Genomic DNA, 20360 nt, shown 5'->3' with positions numbered 1-20360 from the left:
AGCTTACTGCAGTTTGCCAGCCAATCAAAATAACCTAACTGGGCACTGCAAAGGTCCCGAGGGGTTTATTATGTCACAACTGTTTTTGCTCTCCCAGTGAACCTCACGGTGAGTATGTTCACGTTTAATAAGGTTGTCAATAAAACCGATGTCAAACAATTTTCTTACTGTTAATGTCTCGAAATATACCACAAGGTATTTAGTTTAACCAGAATATCTAAAAACAGATCCTGCTTATTGTAACAAAAACTATTAGAAATATAGAGACTTTTTTCAATTTATATTTTAATATTTATATAAAAAATACTTCATATCGTATATGAAAAATTACAAAAACAAGTTAAATTAAAGCTGCAAGCAGCGATATGAGGGCCCTCGCACCCCAGCACGTCGAGCCAAGCCCAACACCTAAAACCAGCGCTTCCGAGCTGATGTCACTTTGACGGAATTCATGCATTTAACCACCAGCTAAAATTTAATCTCATTCAACCATTATTATAGTCATCCCCCTAGGTGGCGCTCTAAGCATTACTGACAAATGGCATAACAAACATTTCCGAGCTCGAATCTCATCATAACTGTGACCTTTGGGAGAGATTGGACATTGTATTTTTGAGTGACAGCAGATTACTGCTTTTGGCGAGTGACTGAAACTCCACGTGCCGCCATGACCACCCGTTTCCCTGAACGTAAAAGCTTCGCAATTTAACATCACAAAGGTCTTTACATTCCACACACAGGACATCGCATCAATCTGATCAAATCCCTTGGAGGAGTTCGTCAAAGAACGAGGCCTGAAAAGAGGGGAAAATGTCGCCAAAATTACACCTTAATTTTAAAATGGCTGACTTCTTGTTGGATTTGGGATATTGCTCCAAGAGACTTTTTTGTACATCTGGATATCCTCCATAAGCTTACCAGGTTTCAGACTCATACATAAAACACAGAGCAGGGGCTGTTGTTTTGAAATTTTGTAGGGGCGCTGTAGAGCCATTTTGCGCTATTCAGTGAAAATGATCACATAACCAGAAAGCCCTCATTACATTGGAGGTGTGTGCCAAATTTCAAGACATTTTAAACTTTCCAAGCCCCTCAAAAGCCACTTCATTGTTCATGGCGAACCGCGTTGCCACCAGGGTGCGCCGTTCAGTTTAAAGTCACAATTTTCTCACTGAAGCATCATGAGGGACTGATGGTGATATTCACCACTTTTGAGGTGGCCACGATGAACCTGTGAAAATCAGTACAACAAAATGAAAGCCATGACATTTCCTGGTGCCACTAGGTGGCGCTCTACGTATTCCTGACAATGGGCACATCAATCTGTTCAGGGAGGGTCTGACATCATGCCTGTAAAGTCTGGTACTGATCAGATTGGATTTCATTGAGTTACACTAATTTGTTTCTTCATGGCGAGACCTCAATGTTCGCCATGCTGCTGGGGTCACACCCTTCAGCGAAAACTCACAGTTTTCTCTGTAACCCAAGACCAACTCCTTAAGGCTTTCCTGGAGAAATTTGAGGCTGCAGATGTCACCCATTACAATACTGTACCCCAAAGTGTAAAACATGACATTTCCTGTTCCCACTAGGTGGCGCTGTCCCTGATGTCAAATATGGCAGTTGAAATATGTTCAGGGGTGGAGCCTTATCATATGTGTCCACTTTGGTCAAGGTCGGACAATGTATGACAGAACGAGAGGCAATAAGATTTTCATGGCGAGTCATCAAAATTAGCCGTGGGCGCCACGGCCTCACCGTATCCCGAAAACTCAAAAGCTCCACAATTTAACATGGCCCAGGTGTGTAGTTGACACTGACCAAATATGAAGCTTGTACGATGAAATTCCAATGAGGAGTTCGCAAAAGTTCGAGGCATGGAAATGGCAAAATTAGAGCCAAAATGTCACCTTCACTTCCAAATGGCGGACTTCCTGTTGGGTTGCATCAATGGTCCCACAGACTTTTTGTTCATCTTGGCATGATACACATGTGTTCCAAATTTCATACATGTAGCTCAAACGATGTGTTCGTAGGGGCTGCATTTAACAAGGCATAGGTGGCGCTCTAGAGCCATTTCTCAGTGCTCATATGTAAAACCATTAAAATATAAAATTTTCACCAGACCTGGCATGTGTGCAAAATTTCATGAGTTTTTGAGCATGTTAAAGCCCTCAAAAGGCAATTCATTTCAATGAAAAATACTAATAATAATAATAATAATAATAATAATAATAATAATAATAATAATAATAGCGGAGCAGATACAATAGGGCCTTCGCTTTCGAAGTGCTCGGGCCCTAACTATTGTATCATTCCTCAGTCTTTGTGTCTGTCATAAACACATGGCCATTAGAATGTCAAATATACATCCATCTGTTCTCTTCTGCTTATCCATTTCAGGGTTGTGAGTTGGATTCACTAAAATGATGTGCATGATGAAAAGGCACCTTCGCTGTAGTAGGGAATTGTGCTTTTTGTGATTGTCTTCCATGTACACACTGTTCGAATGATGTTCATATTAAGTATGGACAAAATTTTAGGTCAGTGTTTGAAAAAGTAACCCCTATGAGCCACAAACTCATAAGATTGCAAACAGACTCCAGTTATAAAATAGTTATAAAATACACCAAAAGCTGAAAGCTATGTTTTGTTGTGTTATCTAAATATTGTGGAAATCACAGTGGTCATTAAAATGTGTTTAGAATTTGCAAATTGATCATGATTTATCTCAAAAATCATGTATCATGGAATCATGGAATTGATTAAACTGGCCCTGTGTTTACTCAGTGTCAGAGTGTGAATAGCCTAATTCAGGCACACTCTGGCTGAACACAGAAGCCCCACCCATTTGATTTAAAAGAGGAGGGGCTTAAAACAGCTTGTTTCAGACACTCTGCAACAAAGCCCGGTAAAAGATAAGGAAGTTTATTTTTTAAAAGCTACTCCTTCACTGTCCAAGAATAAAGACAAATTGAACTTTAAATAAACATAATACAAAATATAATCTTTAAAAGATTTAGTTAAATTTGCTATTACCTGGCAACTGTATATTTTAAAATGTAGGAGATTAGGGTCTAGACTTTCGTTGGTTGCTACAAAGGTGCTTTTTTCATCTTAGTATATAAAGTTGACTTCAAAGTTTTATTCAGCAGAGTTGAGAAAGGTTCAAATAATCGTTACTTAAATAAGTTCATTTTTTCATTTGCCGTCTTGTTCTTTTGGTCACTACCCACAGTTCTAGCCCAGAGGTGGGGGCAGGAACATAGACTGATTAATAACGATCTCTCCGTGAACTGCCACAGATAACCCAAAGATGAGGGACTAAATGCTTGTTATCTTTTCTAACTTGTTCAATAAATGCATCACATAAGAAAATACTTATGTTGTTAGGTAAGGGTATTGGGTTAAACATGTGCTTTCACTCTTGTGCGTACCAGGAGATGGCCTCGCAAGGATGGCTGTGACACTTGGGTACAACGTTAAAGTTGGTAGGGGCCGCAGTGACAGATTCCACCTCACATTTTGCTGGCCCCGCCCCACCTCACCACACACTGACTCACAGAGCACAGAGGAAATGAGCTGAGCAAAAGCCTCTTGACACATTAGAGCACCTCATTCAGTTGACATGTGTTTCCTATGTGTGTTGTGCGCAGATCCTTAAATAACCCTAGTCACCTTTTCTAAACAACCTTCAAAAGAAAGAAAGTAGACATTATGGGAGCATCTTCCTCTGGCTTGCTGGATGAGGCCAAAATCAGCCACATCAAAGGTAACTAAGAAATCACTTTTCTTTTTCAGAGCAGCTCAGAAAAACTTGAATGTCAGTTTTCTGATCCTTAGAAATAGAGGGGAGAGAGTAAAAGTGAAACAGAACCTATAAATGTATGGGCAACAATGATAGCAGCTACTTTGGCTTTGTAGTAGTCAAAGTAGTAGCAGTAATAAAAGTGATAGATGTGGTTATTGCAGCCTTTGTTGCAAAAGTAGCAGTGAATGATATAGCTGAATCAATGTAGTAGTAAATTTAAAGACAAACCAAACTGCTACTTTGGTTCCAATGCTTTTTAGACAGCATAAATATATTTTTATTAGTCTTCCTTGTTGCTGAAAGTTGCTAACTTTCAGCAAAAGGCTGACAGGAAACCTGGTTAGGGGTGCGGTGTGTTACAAGGGTCCCCGGAATAATGGGTTGACTGGGGAAATTGCGGTTATTTTGGGCTGGGTACCAGCCTTGACCACCAAGCTAAGAGGAAGACCTCAGTTTGACAGTAACCAAGCAAAAGAAATTATGCTTTAAAGTCTAATTAAATTATATCTATTTTAATGAATATTTTAACTTTAATAGAAAAAAGTAACAAAACTGATGTGTTCTGTGAATGTTTTTGCTTATTTCTCCATGTGTACATTCCTATACATGTTATCAGCACAGTCATATCCTGTCACTAATCTCCCTTGCAAACTCAAATGTAATTACAGCTATTTCCAACTATTATATTATTATGGGTTGTCAGATCTCTGCCTATCTATGTGTGTCAGTATGTAAGATGAAAGTCAGGCTGGATAGTGACCCAAAGAATATGTGATACTGGTCTCATACTGTAAACAAATGATTATGATCAATCTACACTGAAGACACCAGATTAAAAATACGGAACCACAGTCAAAAGCCACTTACACACCAGCGTACACAAGCTGGACTTTTTTTTAAATTTGGCTACATGACAAATTATTTCACACCTGCACACTGTGGTATTGTTTATATTTGGCTGAGTTCCTTTGTATATGTGTGAGGTAGTTGATATATCCTCTCACCCTTGTCAGACATGTACATTATTTCTTCAAATATGCCTGTCTTGTTTTACCTCTCCAAGATTACTTTAAGTGTTTTTCTTTGTTTTTTTTGGGTTTTTTTGCTGCCTGTCCCGTTTGGTTCTTTTGCCATCAGAATTATTGTCTTAAGGCCAAGAAAGATGCCCAACGTATTTACTATACCAAGCGGACCATCCACTTATGCCGTATTGGTCCATTTGATTGACTTTCGTTTTTATTGTTTATTTATTTTATTTTATTTTCAGTTGTTACATATGGGACAGACATGACTGGGGGAAAGGAAAGGGAGAAAGAAAGAGGGGAGGGAAAGAAAAACAGCTGGGAAGAGGAACGGTGATAAAGGTGGGGGGGGGGCAAAAATACATATATATATATATCAATCACCTGGATCACCTGTTGAGAAAAAAAGAGAGAAAACAAGCAAAAAAGAGAGCAATATAATAAACAACATCATCGCTATAATCTATGTGTATATGACAGTAAATACTAAATACTGAATATTATTGTGCAGCTTTAAGTGTTTTGTTAACTGCATTAAATTAAAAAAAAAAAAAAAAAAATCTCCCTGGAGTCCAGTGCTAGTTACATGGGCAATTTTATACCTTATCTCCAACATAACTTACAACTCCAAAAAACTTAGCACTGACAAATTCTTACCTTATAAACATTAGGACTTTGTTTTTCCTGTAGGTGGTTTGGCTCATGTTTAGTGCTGAGCAAATCCTGCACAGTTGTCAGCTTTTTGCTCAAAACATTAAAAAAAGGTTAGGGATGACTATCAAAACAGTGAGCTGACAGAGGTATTTGAGTTATGTCAGCCTGATGTCTTAGTGGTCACACTGCTTTCCCATAAAAGTCACAATAAGAGTCTTGCTGGGCTGGATTTAAATGGTATGTTGCCTTGTAGCCATTTACAGCCATTCATGCAGTGCTGTGTTCTATGCCTTTAAGTGCTTTAAGTCTAACTACAATCACATTCTCACCTGTGACCCTTTAACTGCATGTACATGTAATAAACGAGCATGCACAACATTATGATTCCACATGACTCTTGTGCATTTTATGCTCAGCTCATTAACATCAGGATTATTTTCAACAATATGTATATAACAGTGTGGCGTCTCACTAACTCTTAATGAAATTTAAAATAACACTTACATTTGGTCCATGCCTGAATGTCAGACAGACTTTAACATGCTGAACAAGCTAGCCATGTTATGTAGCCCATATCTGAAGCAGGCTATGATAGGCATTGGCCTAGCAATTTAAACATTTGTCAGTATAGAAATATTGACAAGTGGAGCTTTAATATGTACATTTCCATCCTTAAAACTAAATTTACCCAGTTATTCTGCACTTGCAATGGTTTCCTTCAGTGAAGGGTATGTATACATTCAAGCACTCGTTTTGAAATTAGTTTTTAATATCATGGAGTTTTTAATATCTGTGTAACAATGCACAGAGAGAGGAAAACTATGCTAACTGATTACTGGTGTAAAATAATACACATGTAAATGTGAAGCTACACAGGTAAATATGTGTCATTATGAAAAAAATTGTTCTGAACAAGTTTGAGTAACATCCAACACAATAATAATCCCAACAACAAGCTGTGTTTCTGTATGCATCCAGGACTGGTTGATGGTACATTCCAGAGCTTCAGTGACTTTTACCGTCAACAGTACTCTGTAGCCTACCTTGGACACTTACACCAGGAGGTGGAGCCTAAGAGAGAGGGGAGGGGCTTATTGCTTACACGGAGGGTAAGAGTTAAATCTTTTCAAACTCAGTTTGACTACATATATATTTATGCATGTTGATGCAGCTGGAAAATTGGTATAAATTTCTAATTATGTTAAAGTTTAACCAGTGTGTGCTTGTGTGTGTGTGTGTTTTTGTGTGTTTGGGCACTGTACAGCCTCAGTATGCTCCCGAGGAGGTGCTGTATGAAGGGAGCATTAAGTTCTCCAACTGGGATGAGCAGTTAAAGAAATGCAGAGAGAGATACATCATTCTGCGAAGAGACTACAAAGCAGAGATACATGACAGCATGGAGGTATCACACAGATTAATACGCTCACACACAGCACGTGAAATTTGCAGTCTAAATGATTTGCATCCTGCGATCAACATTGCTATCTGTGATTCCAATTTTTAGACCTTCAACCGTGGATATGTGGCTAAGATGGTCCTTCACCTAACGGGGGCAATTGTGTTCACCAAAGATGACGAATCAAGAGCTCACCTTGAGAAAACCTGTGCCGGAATACTGAATGGTAATTTAGATGTGCAACAGCATGACTGATACTACTCATAGTTTCTCTTCCCAGTGAAGATATATCAGCATCTCTGAAGTCAGTTAATAAAAATGAAAAGACTGTCAGTAGGGAAATGCTCCATGATGAGGGTATGAGTACAGCAAACTGAGTAACACTACAAACTTAATCATTTTAGTACAGATAATTATTTATATATGTCACACAAGGCAACAACTTGATAACAAGCAGGTTTTAATAAAGAAGTGGAACCTTCAGGGTTTTCCACTGGATTTAACAAATTCCTGACCCTTCAAAACATATTTGTAATTTTAGCAAGTTGTGATAAATGTGGAAAACACAGCAGCCATTAGGATGATTACCTCTCAGTGATGCTGACCGCTTGTGTTTGTGAATGTCTAACACTGTGCCACATTGACTTATGGTATAGCATTTTCTTCTTTCCTTTCATAAAGGATCCGCCAGTGCAGTCTGTCATTTGTATTAGAGCCTAGATTGTACTAAATTCTTCTAGAGGGAGAGAGTTATTTTGAAAATGGAAACAGGAAACATCGAGGGAAGCAAGATATACAGTGATACACACTATCTATCAACTCTTCGAGACCACTTGTAAATGTCCTTGTTTTTTGGATTGTTTTTTTTTGTTTTTTTTAAAAGAATATTTAAATAAAAAAGGATTGAAATATTGTAAATGAAATTTAATAATCACTAACTATCAGTAGTTATAAATCATTAATAATTTTGAATGGAATATTTGACTAAAAAGGCATACAGAGGTCCATTTTTACCTACCATCACACCTATGTTCCAGTGGCTTATTGTGCTGCATAATGCAAATCTGTCATATTAAAAGTCTACTACTTAATCAGTAGAAAAGGAGTTTTGATTCATTATAAAGCAGCTGAAATGTATTTGGCTAGTGAGGTGTCTGAAAAATCAGATTGTGTTGACCTGTTTAAGTGTCAAACACAAGATTTTATACAAGAGTGTGTACTACTCTCACATAACAGGACAATTTGATCAGAATAGAAGAAAATGTGGAAAGTTGCTAAAGATGATCAGGCTCAACAGAATCTCTAATGAACCTCAAATTCACATGTTCAGGGTGGGTTGCCATTTGATTTTATAGCAATCTGTCAAATCAAATACCATGATTCATCATTATTAAGTAACAAAGGTCACCAATATCTATGAAGATGTCCAGTATCTGATAGATTTGATTTTAGTCACTTAATTACATGATAGATAATTTACTAAACAGTCCAAGGTTATGAGCGTAACATAAACAAAAGCTTCATTGTTGGACACAAATTAATAGAGAATACAGTCAAACCCACATCAGTAATTTTGTTGTATTTGTGTTTCCAGGAGTAAAGGAGGACTCTTCTTCGGCAGTCGTTAATCCAGATGCATTTGCTGTGCATCTCCACTTGGCTTACACAGGCCACACCTGCTTCCTGTTTCAACAAGAGGAGGAGCGAGATCACTTCCTGTCTGGCCTGAAGACCTGCATTAGACATCGCAACCTTGGTAAACACTCATATGTATGCTTTTGCCGTGGCCCACTTAGCCTTGCTTCAGATGTGCAGGGTAATAACACAAAATAAAGACAAAACAATGTCAAATGCCCGCTTGCACAATCACTGCAAGCTAAGAAGTTCCCTAAGCAGTCCAAGCCATCACACTTGTAGATCATTTTAAAAGATGAATCACTCACTTTCAAATTATTTGAAATATCCAATTTTTAAAAAAATGACCAGACCCATCAGTTTCCCCACCTTTTTCACCCCAAAGGTCTTTAAAAGGTCTTTATATGTTGCTATGACCAAGTGTAATTTATCTATGTGCATGACTTCTAATTTCTGAGGATGTCCTAGCTCAGAATTATCCAGAAATATAGAAAATCTTAAAGGGCTCACAGCATTTGAACAACTGAGTATTGTTTAACCTTTTTTGGCCACAGTAGCGGTTTTTTAACCAGCCTTTAATAGTCAAATCAAAAGAAGATCACAACATTTTACAAGAGTACTTCAATAAAGGTAATACTAAATCCTGGTAAAGATGAAAGTTATATACAAAATCTGACATAGTATGACATAGTTTGTCACATCTCAAAGGTCTGAAGGAATATCATATCAAATAGTACTGTATCAGGCATGTCTGTGTTTTCAGATATCTGACTTTCATATTTATTCATCAGAGATGTTAACAACATTGTAGTATTCATATTTCTCACCAGAGCAAATCTGTGTCTGAGTCTATCCATGTTATTGTCCATTACCAACAAGACTGCATTTGTTCTTGTGTTTTCATATCAAATGAAAACACTTTTAGAAAGTATGCATCATTCTAACTACTACAAGGTCAACAACAAGTTTGGGTCCATTTTTTTGCTCAGTAGCTCTGAATTTTTCTAAATCTCCCCTAAGCTGGTAGTCCTTGCTAATATTTTTGAGCTAAGAGCTCGAAAGGATTCTCAATATTTTGTCATGATGTGCAGCGCTACATGCTGTTTATTAAATCCAAATACTTTTTACAGTTGTCTAATATCAGATGTGAGTATAAAATATTTCAAAGTCCTGCTTCTGGTTGGCTCGTCTTTAGTTTGTCATTCATGTTGTGGCAGTTGCCTGGGTGACAGATATAAATATTAATGCTGCTGACTTCCTGTGTGGTTAGCTAGGATACAAACCAAAAAACAAACCCCTTCACTTTAAGCAATAAGGTTGCAAAAACACAGCACATCATATCTGCACAAAGATATCCTCAGCAGGAAATAGCACACAGATGGTGGCCACTGACTATTTCACTTTAGATGTGTATAGCCGCAGCACTTACAGTGATGTTGATTTTATTCATCTCAAAGTGATATATCAACCTCTTCTTCCAATAACCATCTCTCTTCATTTGAACACTTCCTTGGAATTTTAAGTCTTTGACTTTTTTAAACATTTGATGATATTCTGGTGTCCCTTCAAAAAAAAAAAAAAAAAAAAAAAAAAAAAAAAGCTAGCCTACCTGAAGTACTTCTGCCCCCACTGTACACTTGTATGATATATAACACATAATGTTATTTTTAGATTATTGCAATCTGACAATTGTGGTCAGATGTTTACATAAACTCATGAATGCCATGAATAGGCATGAATATCTTGTTAATTTAGGGGGTTTTATTTACTATTTTTTATTTGAGTTACGAATTTGCATTTTCTGTAATCCACACAGGATCATACAGGCTGAAACACACATACATGTACTCATATCCTTATACATAAAACACAACTTGAATAGGTAGTCGTTGACAGGCTTCTGGCAAATTCTGGTTGGATATTTGACCACTCATCTTGGCAGAATTAGAAGACTTAATTTAAATTGGTATGGTAACAATATTAAACAATAGCCTGTCCAGTTTTTACCCTGCCCTTCACATCTTGGTAGCTAGGATAAGGCTTCAGAGGAGTGGAGAATTCTTTTGGCCAGGTTTGCAAATTAAATTAAGAGAGTTTAAAAGTATCACACCTTGTGGAGGGTATTTACAGATGTCAAAATATTGGACTTTAAAAAAGAAATTTTGCAATCATTATTGGAGATTGTTTGGATAGCCATTATTTTTAGTGTTTGTGCATACAAACCAGGTTTTAGATAGTCTTTTCTAAAATTAGGAAACCTCTCAGTAGCTGCAGTGAGAAAAAATGCACACTGTTTTGTGAAGTTAGCAATGACACAGATGAGGACTTGGTATGTTAGTCAGGGCAAATTCAGGGGTGATAGGTAGTGATGGGACTACAGCTTTTAGTTAGCCATTTGAAACTGTCTATTTACCACAGAACCATTTCCATCCATCCATCCATCCATCCAAACCAACTGAGCGAGTCCTGGGTCTACCTCCTTGCGGTAGGACATTTCCAGAATACCTCACCTAGGAGGTGTCCGGGAGGCATTCTAGTCAGATGCTCGAACCACCTCAAATGGCTCTTTCTGATGTGGAGGAGCAGTGGCTCTACTTCAAGTCCCTGACCTTTAGAAATAAGGTCGGGTCTTCCACTCATTGAAGAAATCTCATTTCTGCCACTTGTATATTTAACCTCATTCTTCATTCACTACCCAGAGCTTGTGACCATAGCTGAAGGCTGGAGCGTAGGATTGATGGCTTTGCTTTTATGCTCACCTTTGTACTCAATTCAATTAGATTTCATTTTATTTAAATTTAACCAAATCACAACAATAGGTGCAAAAAATCACTCAGTGGGATGAGGAGTATAAAAAAAACATGCATCATATTCAATTCAATTCAATTCAATTCAATTCAATTCAATTCAATTCAATTCAATTCAATTCAATTCAATTCAATCAATATAGTTCCAAATCACAACAGAAAAACCCAACAAGAATCATACAATCCCTAATGAGCAAGTGCTTCAGCAACAGTGGGAAGGAACCCCCGGCTGGGGGTGTAGAGGGGAAGACAGGACAAAGACATGCTGTGGAAAAGAGCCAGACAGGGTTTTCGAGACAAACTGTTAAATGTTCATTTTCTATGCCATATGTCAGAACAAGATCTAGAATGTCATTAAAGTGGTTGGTGGGTTGTTTTATATTTTAAAAGAAGCCAATTGACACTGTTATTTTTAGTATCTACATGGATGTTAAAATCACCCACAATAATTATTTTATCTGAGCTGAGCACATAATTTAGATAAAAAGTCTGAGAAATCATACAGAAACTCTTAGTAAGGCCCAGGTGGATGACAGATAACAACAAATAAAACTGGTTTTCGATATTTCCAGATAAGGCTAAGAATCAGGCTTTCAAATGAATTAAAACTCTGTCTGGGTGTTTGGTTAATTAACAAGTTGGAGTGGAAGAGTTTTTGGACACCACTCAGACAGTCAGGGTTTTCAAACGGGGTGCTAAACGGGGTCTCCAATTCAGCGATCCTGGCCTCCAGAGCTGCAAATAGGCTACATTTAATTACAAGTATCATTATTACTAAAGTAGGCCGAGGAGTAAGTAAACATCTGACACAATGAGCAGGAAAGTGCAGGAGGAACAGGTGAAAAGACCATGCTGCTAGAGAGTCTGCTACAAGCTAATCTAAGCGAATCCCTAGAGACACATTTAGTGAATACTGTCAATATAATTAGCGGATCAATCAACAGAGAATGTACTTTGTATAAAGTACGTGAAGATTATACTTTGAAATAAGATGTTGTCTATATGTTTTTAAGTAAAATCTATGCTATCTAATCTAAACTATATCCTCAGTCAAGGTCAGCAGCATCCCATGTGTAAAATGCCTCTTCCTCTCCTGAAATATCTGATGGTTTACCAGAATCACTTTGAGGCTGACCAAAAGTCAAATAGGAAATGACTGCATGCGGGGTTTTTTTGTTTTTTAATTTTTAGCAGGATATGATTCATATTAATGTTGCTGATGACAAAAATAAATTTACTTTATCAGCATTAGTGGGACTTTCTGTTCCTTAAACTTCTGCAGTCAATTTTTATTAGAAAAAAAAACTGAAACAGCTCAAGGGAAACTAGACTACAAGACATGATGGTTTTTAGTGAATTAGCAAAAAAAAAAAAAAAAAGAAAAAAAAAGTAAAAAATTAGAGATGTGAAAATGGTCAGATGTGTTGTAATGAGAATGGAATACTGATGTCAGGGATCCACTGAGTATACAGGATCAGCACAATTTCTACCAAACTAAAATGACTAATGACAAAATACTAAGAATTAAGTATTTTAATACTTAACATCAAGAGCCACAGGTGTTCTAATAAGAATGGGATACTGATTTCAACTTTCAGAAATAAAGGGACAGGATTCTTTCAGAATAATAACAAAATCCCTACTTTCTGCAGACCCATGGTGTAATTCATCATATGAGAGTCAAGCATATGCACGAGCCCTCCGACTCTACCGACAGGAGAAAGGATGCTATGAATCCTGGGAAATGCTGCTGGGCACTGAGGAACAAGTTTGTACACACACACATTAAAACTTTAAGCCTGTCTGTGTGCTTCATTTCAATTTAGTTCTATTTCTTTTTATAGTGCTAAATCACATTAATAGTTATCTCACGGCACTTTTTGTTATAAAGACCCTAAAATAACATGCAAGAATAATTAGAAAACTCCAACAATCAGATGTCCCACTACGAGCAAGCATTTGGTGACAGTGGGAAGGAAAAACTCCCTGAACCAGGCACAAGGAGGGAAAACCTCCTTGTGCTGCAGCCAGTTAGAGTGTAGGGAAGGGAGACAGCAGAAAAGAAAAACTGTGGAAAAAAGCCAGAGATTAGCAATAATTTATGATTAAATGCAAAGTGTTGTAAAAACAAAGCCATAAACAGTGTGCTTGTATGTAGGTGCTAGCCTCCCAGGTGATGGAGGAAGTGTTGCCATGGTTACACAGTCAGCTTCAGTCCAGGATAAAAGGCAAGAAGATTGAAAGGATACGGCAATGGCTCGCAGTAAGTAAAAATATGACACCAAGTCTCTGCAAATTCTGAGTCTATCTATTTATGAAATGTTCCTGTTCAGGATTGTTTTAGTACTATGTCACTCGTTTAGCACGTCTCTTAATATTCTCACTAACACTACTGAATGGTATGGTAAAAAATGATCAAAGTATTAAGCAAGATTCACAGGAATTATCATCTAATCAAGCAGTTCTGAGCAGCTTGCGAACCTATGAGGTAATGAGCTGCTTTGCAAAATGTGTTTAACAATATATTTATAGTTAGCAATACATAGGGGCATTTCTTTTACTACACTTTTTCTCCATGGCAATTTATGCAAATTAGTGAATATTTAATAATTTGTTTAGATAGCTATCTAAAGATAATGTAATGTGTCATTGGCATATTTAAATGTAAACCTTATATTACAAAAGTCCCTATTGTAATCAACTGGGGATCTTAAGCAAAAGTTCCTTGTTATGCTGCCCCCAGGTGGCCAAAAAAAAGCATTTTTTAAAGTGAACTTCAAGACTTTTTCTTTCTTTCGAAATGATATAATCTGATACCATACCAACCTGATCTTCTCAGAATGCTACCTAACTTATCAGAATTAAGGGAATTATCTGACAGCAAGTACCTTTGAACTACAACGTTATTATCTTTTACCCCGTGTTCCAACAAATTGTGTGTGGCAGTTTTAGCATCAGTTTTTTATCTCTCTGTTGCACAGTATATTAATTAGTTCGCATGTATAGACAGTGCAAGCAACCTACACGTTGGTGCTGGAAAAGCTGACTGCAGGTCTGGAGACTCTGAAGAAGGAGTGCCGTCAGACAGCATCAGACAATCAGGCGCTCATCAGATCCAATCTGGACCAGATAATGTCCTCTCACTCGTTCCTGGAGCAAAAAGTCAGAGGTACACATTGTTTGACTAAACTCATATGAAAATGCCTAGAAAATGAGTGACTGTTTTTAATGGCACTACTCAGCTAAATCCATATTAAGCTACAAACTGAGCGTTCAGCCATGGTTCAGCTTTTGTGCACATTTTGTGAATCTGTATCTGTTTCAGCATGTGTATGTGAAGAGGCAGAGAAAGTGTGCAGTGAGTCTGTAGCACCCTACATGTCCTCCATCCTTGAAGCACTTACCGAGAACATAAGCGGAGGTATTCTTGGGATGCAGTGCACACTGAAAACACAGATGGATTCGGCCTTTTTACACAAAAACGAAGGGACGGAGGAGACAAAGAAGGTGAGAGAGGACTTTGGGGGTGTTCCAGTAGTCCATTTTACTTAGGAAGGTTCCTAACTGAGAGACATGACCCTAAAGTATTTGTGTGGTGGCCAAAATAAGAGTTGTTCCAATTCTCCAAATAGAAAGAAAGAAAGAAGTTTGAATGCTGCCTTTATTGTTTCCTTTAGCATAGGATACAGTGAACCATCCTTTATGAAAACGGAGGTGAAAACACTCCCATAATTCACTACAATGGACCATCTGACAATTATGAACACAGCCGACATAAGTGGAGCAGATCATGTAAATGTTATTTGTACAGTAGCTGCATTTTCCATTTCATTCCAAACCTTTTGATATTTTTACAATTTTTACCAACAGTTTGTTAAGCTCAGAGCTGAATATCACCAGGAGCCTCTAAACACTCAATGTGAAGACTGAGTGAAGAGTTTTAGGTTTTAGCAGTAACAAGAGCAATAACAACTTTGAGCCATCCACGCAAAGTGCAGATTACGCATTCATTCTGATAACATCGCCCCTTCTAAAAGTAAACTCTCCTAGTAGCAACTATCACACCCACAACGGGCATAAGACGTGATTTTATGTATTTTTTGGGGGATTAGATTTCATGCAAGATGTTAGTAAATCTGGCCATAAATGTTCCTTCTTCTTTAAAATGCCAGCCTTTGTAATTTCTCATTTGAAATCAAGAAACACAAGATGTTTGAAGTTGAAGATGTCTGAAGTTTTTGCTTGCCCAAATTTTCAAAAGTGCTGACACAAAGCATTTGCTCTCCTTCTTCTAGGCCTTGTCCAGTCTACGATCAATGCATCTAGATCAGTGCTACAAGCAGGTGGAGAACCTGACAGAGAAACTCGAAGGCTTAAAAGAACGATTTGGATTGAGCAGCATTCATAGACTGGTTCACTATGCAAGTCTGGAGATGGAGCTGGTATGAAGCACAATCTTCAGTATAGACATGGCCTCTCAAGGAGCCTAAAAATAGAAAAGATTGACGCGAGCTGTTTTTTAGTGTTTGCTGTGTGTGTGTTACAGTTGCTGGACAGCGCTGTCTACACCTTGGAACAGTTCCTCCAGTCATCAGCCAGACTGCAGCCCACTCAGGTTCCTGTTAAGTTGAACAGAGCTACAGAAAGAGTCCTGAAGGTAAAAAAGTTAATTATTTTTAATTTATTTTTTTATTTAATGAAAAATCTATCATGTGTGATCAGGAGATTTCTGAAGGAACTGTATAGACCGTGTATTTTAGAAATCCAAATAAATGAAAGATATGTGATTTTCATAAATTAAGGAATAAATATGCTTAGATACACCATTAAAATGTTACACACTGAAACAAAATGATGTGTGCATTCTAGTGGGAACCCTGGACTCTGGTCCCAAACCCTAAAAACATTTCTTTGTAGCGGGTGTAATGCGCAGCTTGTTAAACCTGGAAAGCCCTGAGAGACTATTTGAAATCTACAAAGAAAAAGCATTTGTGTCACTGGCAACTTGTGTGTTTATGTGGGTCAGTTGCAAATTGACACACTACAAGTTCAATTTCCGATTCAGACAGCAAAGTAAAGTAACCTTTCACAGTGATAAGTAACTTGTTCCTGTTTTCTAGTGTGCCCCACAAATACAATACAATCTTTGCTCAAAAGTGAGTATTACAAAAAATCTTGCTTGTGTGTGTGAGTAGCAGCTGGACTATGACAGCAGGGTAGTCCAGAGGAGGCTGTACGAGGAAGCCCTGCTGGAGATCACTCTGCCTACTCTCACCAGGAAGATGGACAGCAAGTGGAAAACTGTAGGTCAACCTGCTACTTCACTCTGTCCCACTCTGTCGTGTGTTATTTATATTTTATATTCTACAAAGCATGGACTGTCTGGTTTTCTGTGTCCAGGAGCTGCAACAGTTTGAGCAGTACATTTTTGCTGACTACAGCAGTTTTATCCTGGTTCATAACATCTACGATGATGTTCTGAAAACCATTCTCAGCAAGCAGATAGAGACAGGTAAATATTGATCTTGATATTGATCTTTGTTTGTGCATTGGTATAGTTTCTTGTTTCTTCTTGTTTCTGGTATTCTCTCCTAGGCTACAAGGAGACAGGTTACAAATTAAATGAAAAACCTGGACTCTACAGAGATTGCTGTGTCTGTTACATTGTGGGAGCATTTTATTTGCATGGTTTTACCTTAGAGAGAGGCATCATTGTGAATCTATAAATTGTAAGGATTTGGTCACTTTTACCTTGTCATGAAGCATCTTCAATCTATTCTTGGATGACAGTGCATCCAAGCCCATTCATCAGGCACAGAGACCACTCATTTTCTGCTTCTAAATTCAAATAAAACTGAGGTTATTGTACACAGCCCAGAAAACCTTAGAAATATGGTATCTAATCAGATTCTCGCTCTGGATGGCATTACCTTGGCCTCCAGTAACACTGTGAGGAACCTTGGAGTCATTGTTGACCAGGATATGCCCTTCAATGCGCATATTAAACAAATATGTAGGACTGCTTTCTTCCATTTGCTCAATATCTCCACAATTAGAAATATCTTGTCTCAGAGTGACACTGAAAAACTAGTTCATGCATTTATTACTTCTAGGCTGGACTACTGTAATTCATTATTATCAGGATGTCCTAAAAACTCCCTGAAAAGCCTTCAGTTGATCCACCATGCTGCAGCAAGAGTACTGACAGGGACTAGAAAGAGAGAGCAGATTTCTCCTATATTGGCTTCGCTTCATTGGCTCCCTGTTAAATCCAGAATTAAATTTGAAATCCTGCTCCTCACATACAAGGTCTTAAATAATCAGGCCCCATCTTATCTTAATGACCTTATAGTACCATATTACCCTTTTAGAGTACTTCGCTCTCACACTGCAAACTTACTTGTGGTTCCTAGTATTTAAAAATAGTAAAAAAGTAGTACATCATACCTGTATGATTAGGCTTAAAACCTTCTGTAACAAACCACGGCTTAGACCTAAGCCCGATCTTTACAAGCGGGTGTCTTTCTCTCCAATCCAAACTGGAAGCTGGTTCCATAGAAGAAGCGCCTGAAAGCTGAAGGCTCTCCCTCCCATTCTACTTTTAAATACCCTAGGAACCACAATTAAGCCAGCAGTCTGAGAACAAAGTGCTCTGTTGGTGTGATACGGTACTATGAGGTTTTTAAGATAAGATGGGGCCGGTTATTCAAGACCTTGTACGTGATAAAAAGGTTTTTTAATTCAGTTCTGGATTTAACAGGGAGCCATTGAAGAGAATCCAGGATGAGATAAATATGCTCTCTCTTTCTAGTCCTTGTCAGTACTCCTGCGGCAGCATTTTGGATCGACTGAAGGCTTTTCAAGGTGTTTTTAGGACAGCCTGACAATAATGAATTTTCTACCCCATGTTTTCAGATGTAAAGAAAAATGGGTTCTGAAAACCTGGACATCCATTAGGCAGCTGACAGAATGAAGTGCTCTGTCCTATAATGAAACCTGTGACACATACTGAATATGAACTGGAGCATTCCTGTTTGGTCCAAACATAAATTCTGATTTTGTCTCTTCCTCATTATCAGCTGTCCAGGATGCAGCTAGTAAGAAGAGCAACAATCTCCTGTTGGACACTTCAGATCTTGCAATTAGTCAGTACAGTTTGCTGGGACAGACGCCTCCAAACTCTGCACCAGACAGCCCATCCGTTCATGCCCGACAGTCCTCCTTAGCCATGCCCACTGATGATCAAGAAACTATTTCTGCAGTGGAAGAAAAAAGTCAGACAGTTGATGTTTGCCCCCAGAGCAAGACAGAAGTTAACACTGATAGTGAATGTGACCAGACACATGTCTCTGACCAGAGCACAGTGCTTCTTTCTCCAGTCATTATCGTGACACAACAGTTGGGTGAAACTGGCAGCAAAGAGGACCTGTTCCTGAAGGAAACCATAGAAGTTCAGATCACAACTGATGCATCTTCTACAGCAACAGAGCCAACAATAGCAAATAAATCAGACACAGACGCAAATGTTACATATGAAGTCAACGCACCCGAGTTATCTGCTGAACAAGGACCTACCATCCCAGACTCTCTGGAGTCATCCCCTCTGGTCTCACCTCAGACAACAGAGATCCAAGTTCAAAGTGAACCTGCTATGCCTGACCTTTCAGTCTCAAATCAGCCATCAGAAGAGGATTCTTCCATCCAGCCTGCCTTACCATCACACCCACCTGATGCAGATAGTCCGGTAAAAATCAGCCTCGGATCACTAAGTGAGGCAATTGCTTGCAGTTCCCCAGAACCTCCTGTTATGCCAATGATGGGACAGCAGACCAGTGACAGAGCAGTCTATTTGACAGGAGAAATTAAAGACAATTGGGAGATGGAGAGAGTAAAAGAGGAGAAACACAAAGATGAAGCAGAAAATGAGGGGTGTGAGACAATTAAAGCAGGGGAAGAACAGAGAGAGAAAGAAGAGGTAACAGAGGAAGAAACAGGTGAGGGGCAGATGGAGATCCAAACAGGAGGTGAGCCTGCTGATGAAAGCTGCAGATCATCTGGATCACCAGTGGAGACCGCCACTGCCTTAAACACAGACCAGAAAACGAATAAAGAGATGATGGAGGAAGAAGTGCCAAGCAGTGAACTTGGGATTGAAAATAAAAAGGATGAAGATGAAGCAGCCACAGAGAAAGGAGATTCTACAGAAGAAAAAAAAGAAGAGGATAAACCAGTGGCGAGTGCTAATGAGCTACCATCGGACAGCGTGGCTTGCATAAGAGAACTTGTGGCTGAGATTATTGAGGTAGAAACAACAGTCTCCCCCGTTGCTGACAGCAGCAACAATCTCTGAAACAAACATTAAAACAGCAAGAGCAGGTCCAGGCCGATGATTCCCAACCAGATACAAGTCACTTCAATAAGCCTTACATTTTCTAATTATTCCAGACAGAAATTTGTGCTGATTTAATTAATATGCCATGTTTTCATACAACAGTAAGCTGAAAAATGAAATAGTTTGTCATTCTATTGTAACTCTTTAGTTGCTTTTTTGATTATACATTTTCTTTAACAATTGCATTGAATCATCCAAATAAAGATGTTAAACTTGTGATTAAAAAAAAAAGTCGCTTTAATAATTCATTTGATTTGGTCCTCTTTAACCAATAAGCTCCAACTAATGCACTGAGATCTTTCTGAGACCTTTCTAAAGCTGTTGTGGCAGGCATGTAACCACTCCTCTGGGGTGTACCAGTATGTATATTCAGTTATATATGGAAAATTTGTACACCATGTGATCCAAGCAGTTGTCTTTTTAATTTTTATGTACATGTGTGAGGGTAAAGAAATCAAATTAATGTTAAGTTGCAATTCCATTCAGCATGTTGAAACAGCTGTCCACAGTATTGCCAGTTTCTCATGTACCCCTTGGGAAAATTAATTGTCCACCCTTGGTGTACGAGATTCCGGTCAGACAAGTTGGATGGTCAATCAAGCACAATGATAAAATGATCGGCAAACCATTTCGTAATAATCTT

At 38.3% G+C, this 20360-nt stretch overlaps 1 protein-coding gene across 1 annotated transcript; it reads left to right on the top strand.

Moving 5' to 3' along the window:
- The first annotated feature begins 3594 nt into the window (after positions 1–3594).
- Positions 3595–19948, top strand: LOC116316792 (protein Niban 1-like). Its single transcript, XM_031735420.2, has 14 exons — positions 3595–3772; positions 6466–6596; positions 6752–6889; positions 6992–7109; positions 8478–8639; positions 12978–13093; positions 13484–13588; positions 14332–14494; positions 14651–14832; positions 15621–15767; positions 15872–15982; positions 16521–16628; positions 16726–16837; positions 18405–19948. Exons 1-14 carry the CDS (start codon positions 3718–3720, stop codon positions 19673–19675), a joined length of 2919 nt encoding a protein of 972 aa, XP_031591280.1. The 5' UTR covers positions 3595–3717; the 3' UTR covers positions 19676–19948.
- Positions 19949–20360: the final 412 nt, after the last annotated feature.

This window comes from Oreochromis aureus, linkage group 18, assembly GCF_013358895.1.
Source record: "Oreochromis aureus strain Israel breed Guangdong linkage group 18, ZZ_aureus, whole genome shotgun sequence".
Classification (NCBI taxonomy): Eukaryota; Metazoa; Chordata; class Actinopteri; order Cichliformes; family Cichlidae; genus Oreochromis; species Oreochromis aureus.
Note: the sequence above shows the minus strand (reverse complement) of the source record. Positions and strands in the feature narration are given on the sequence as shown.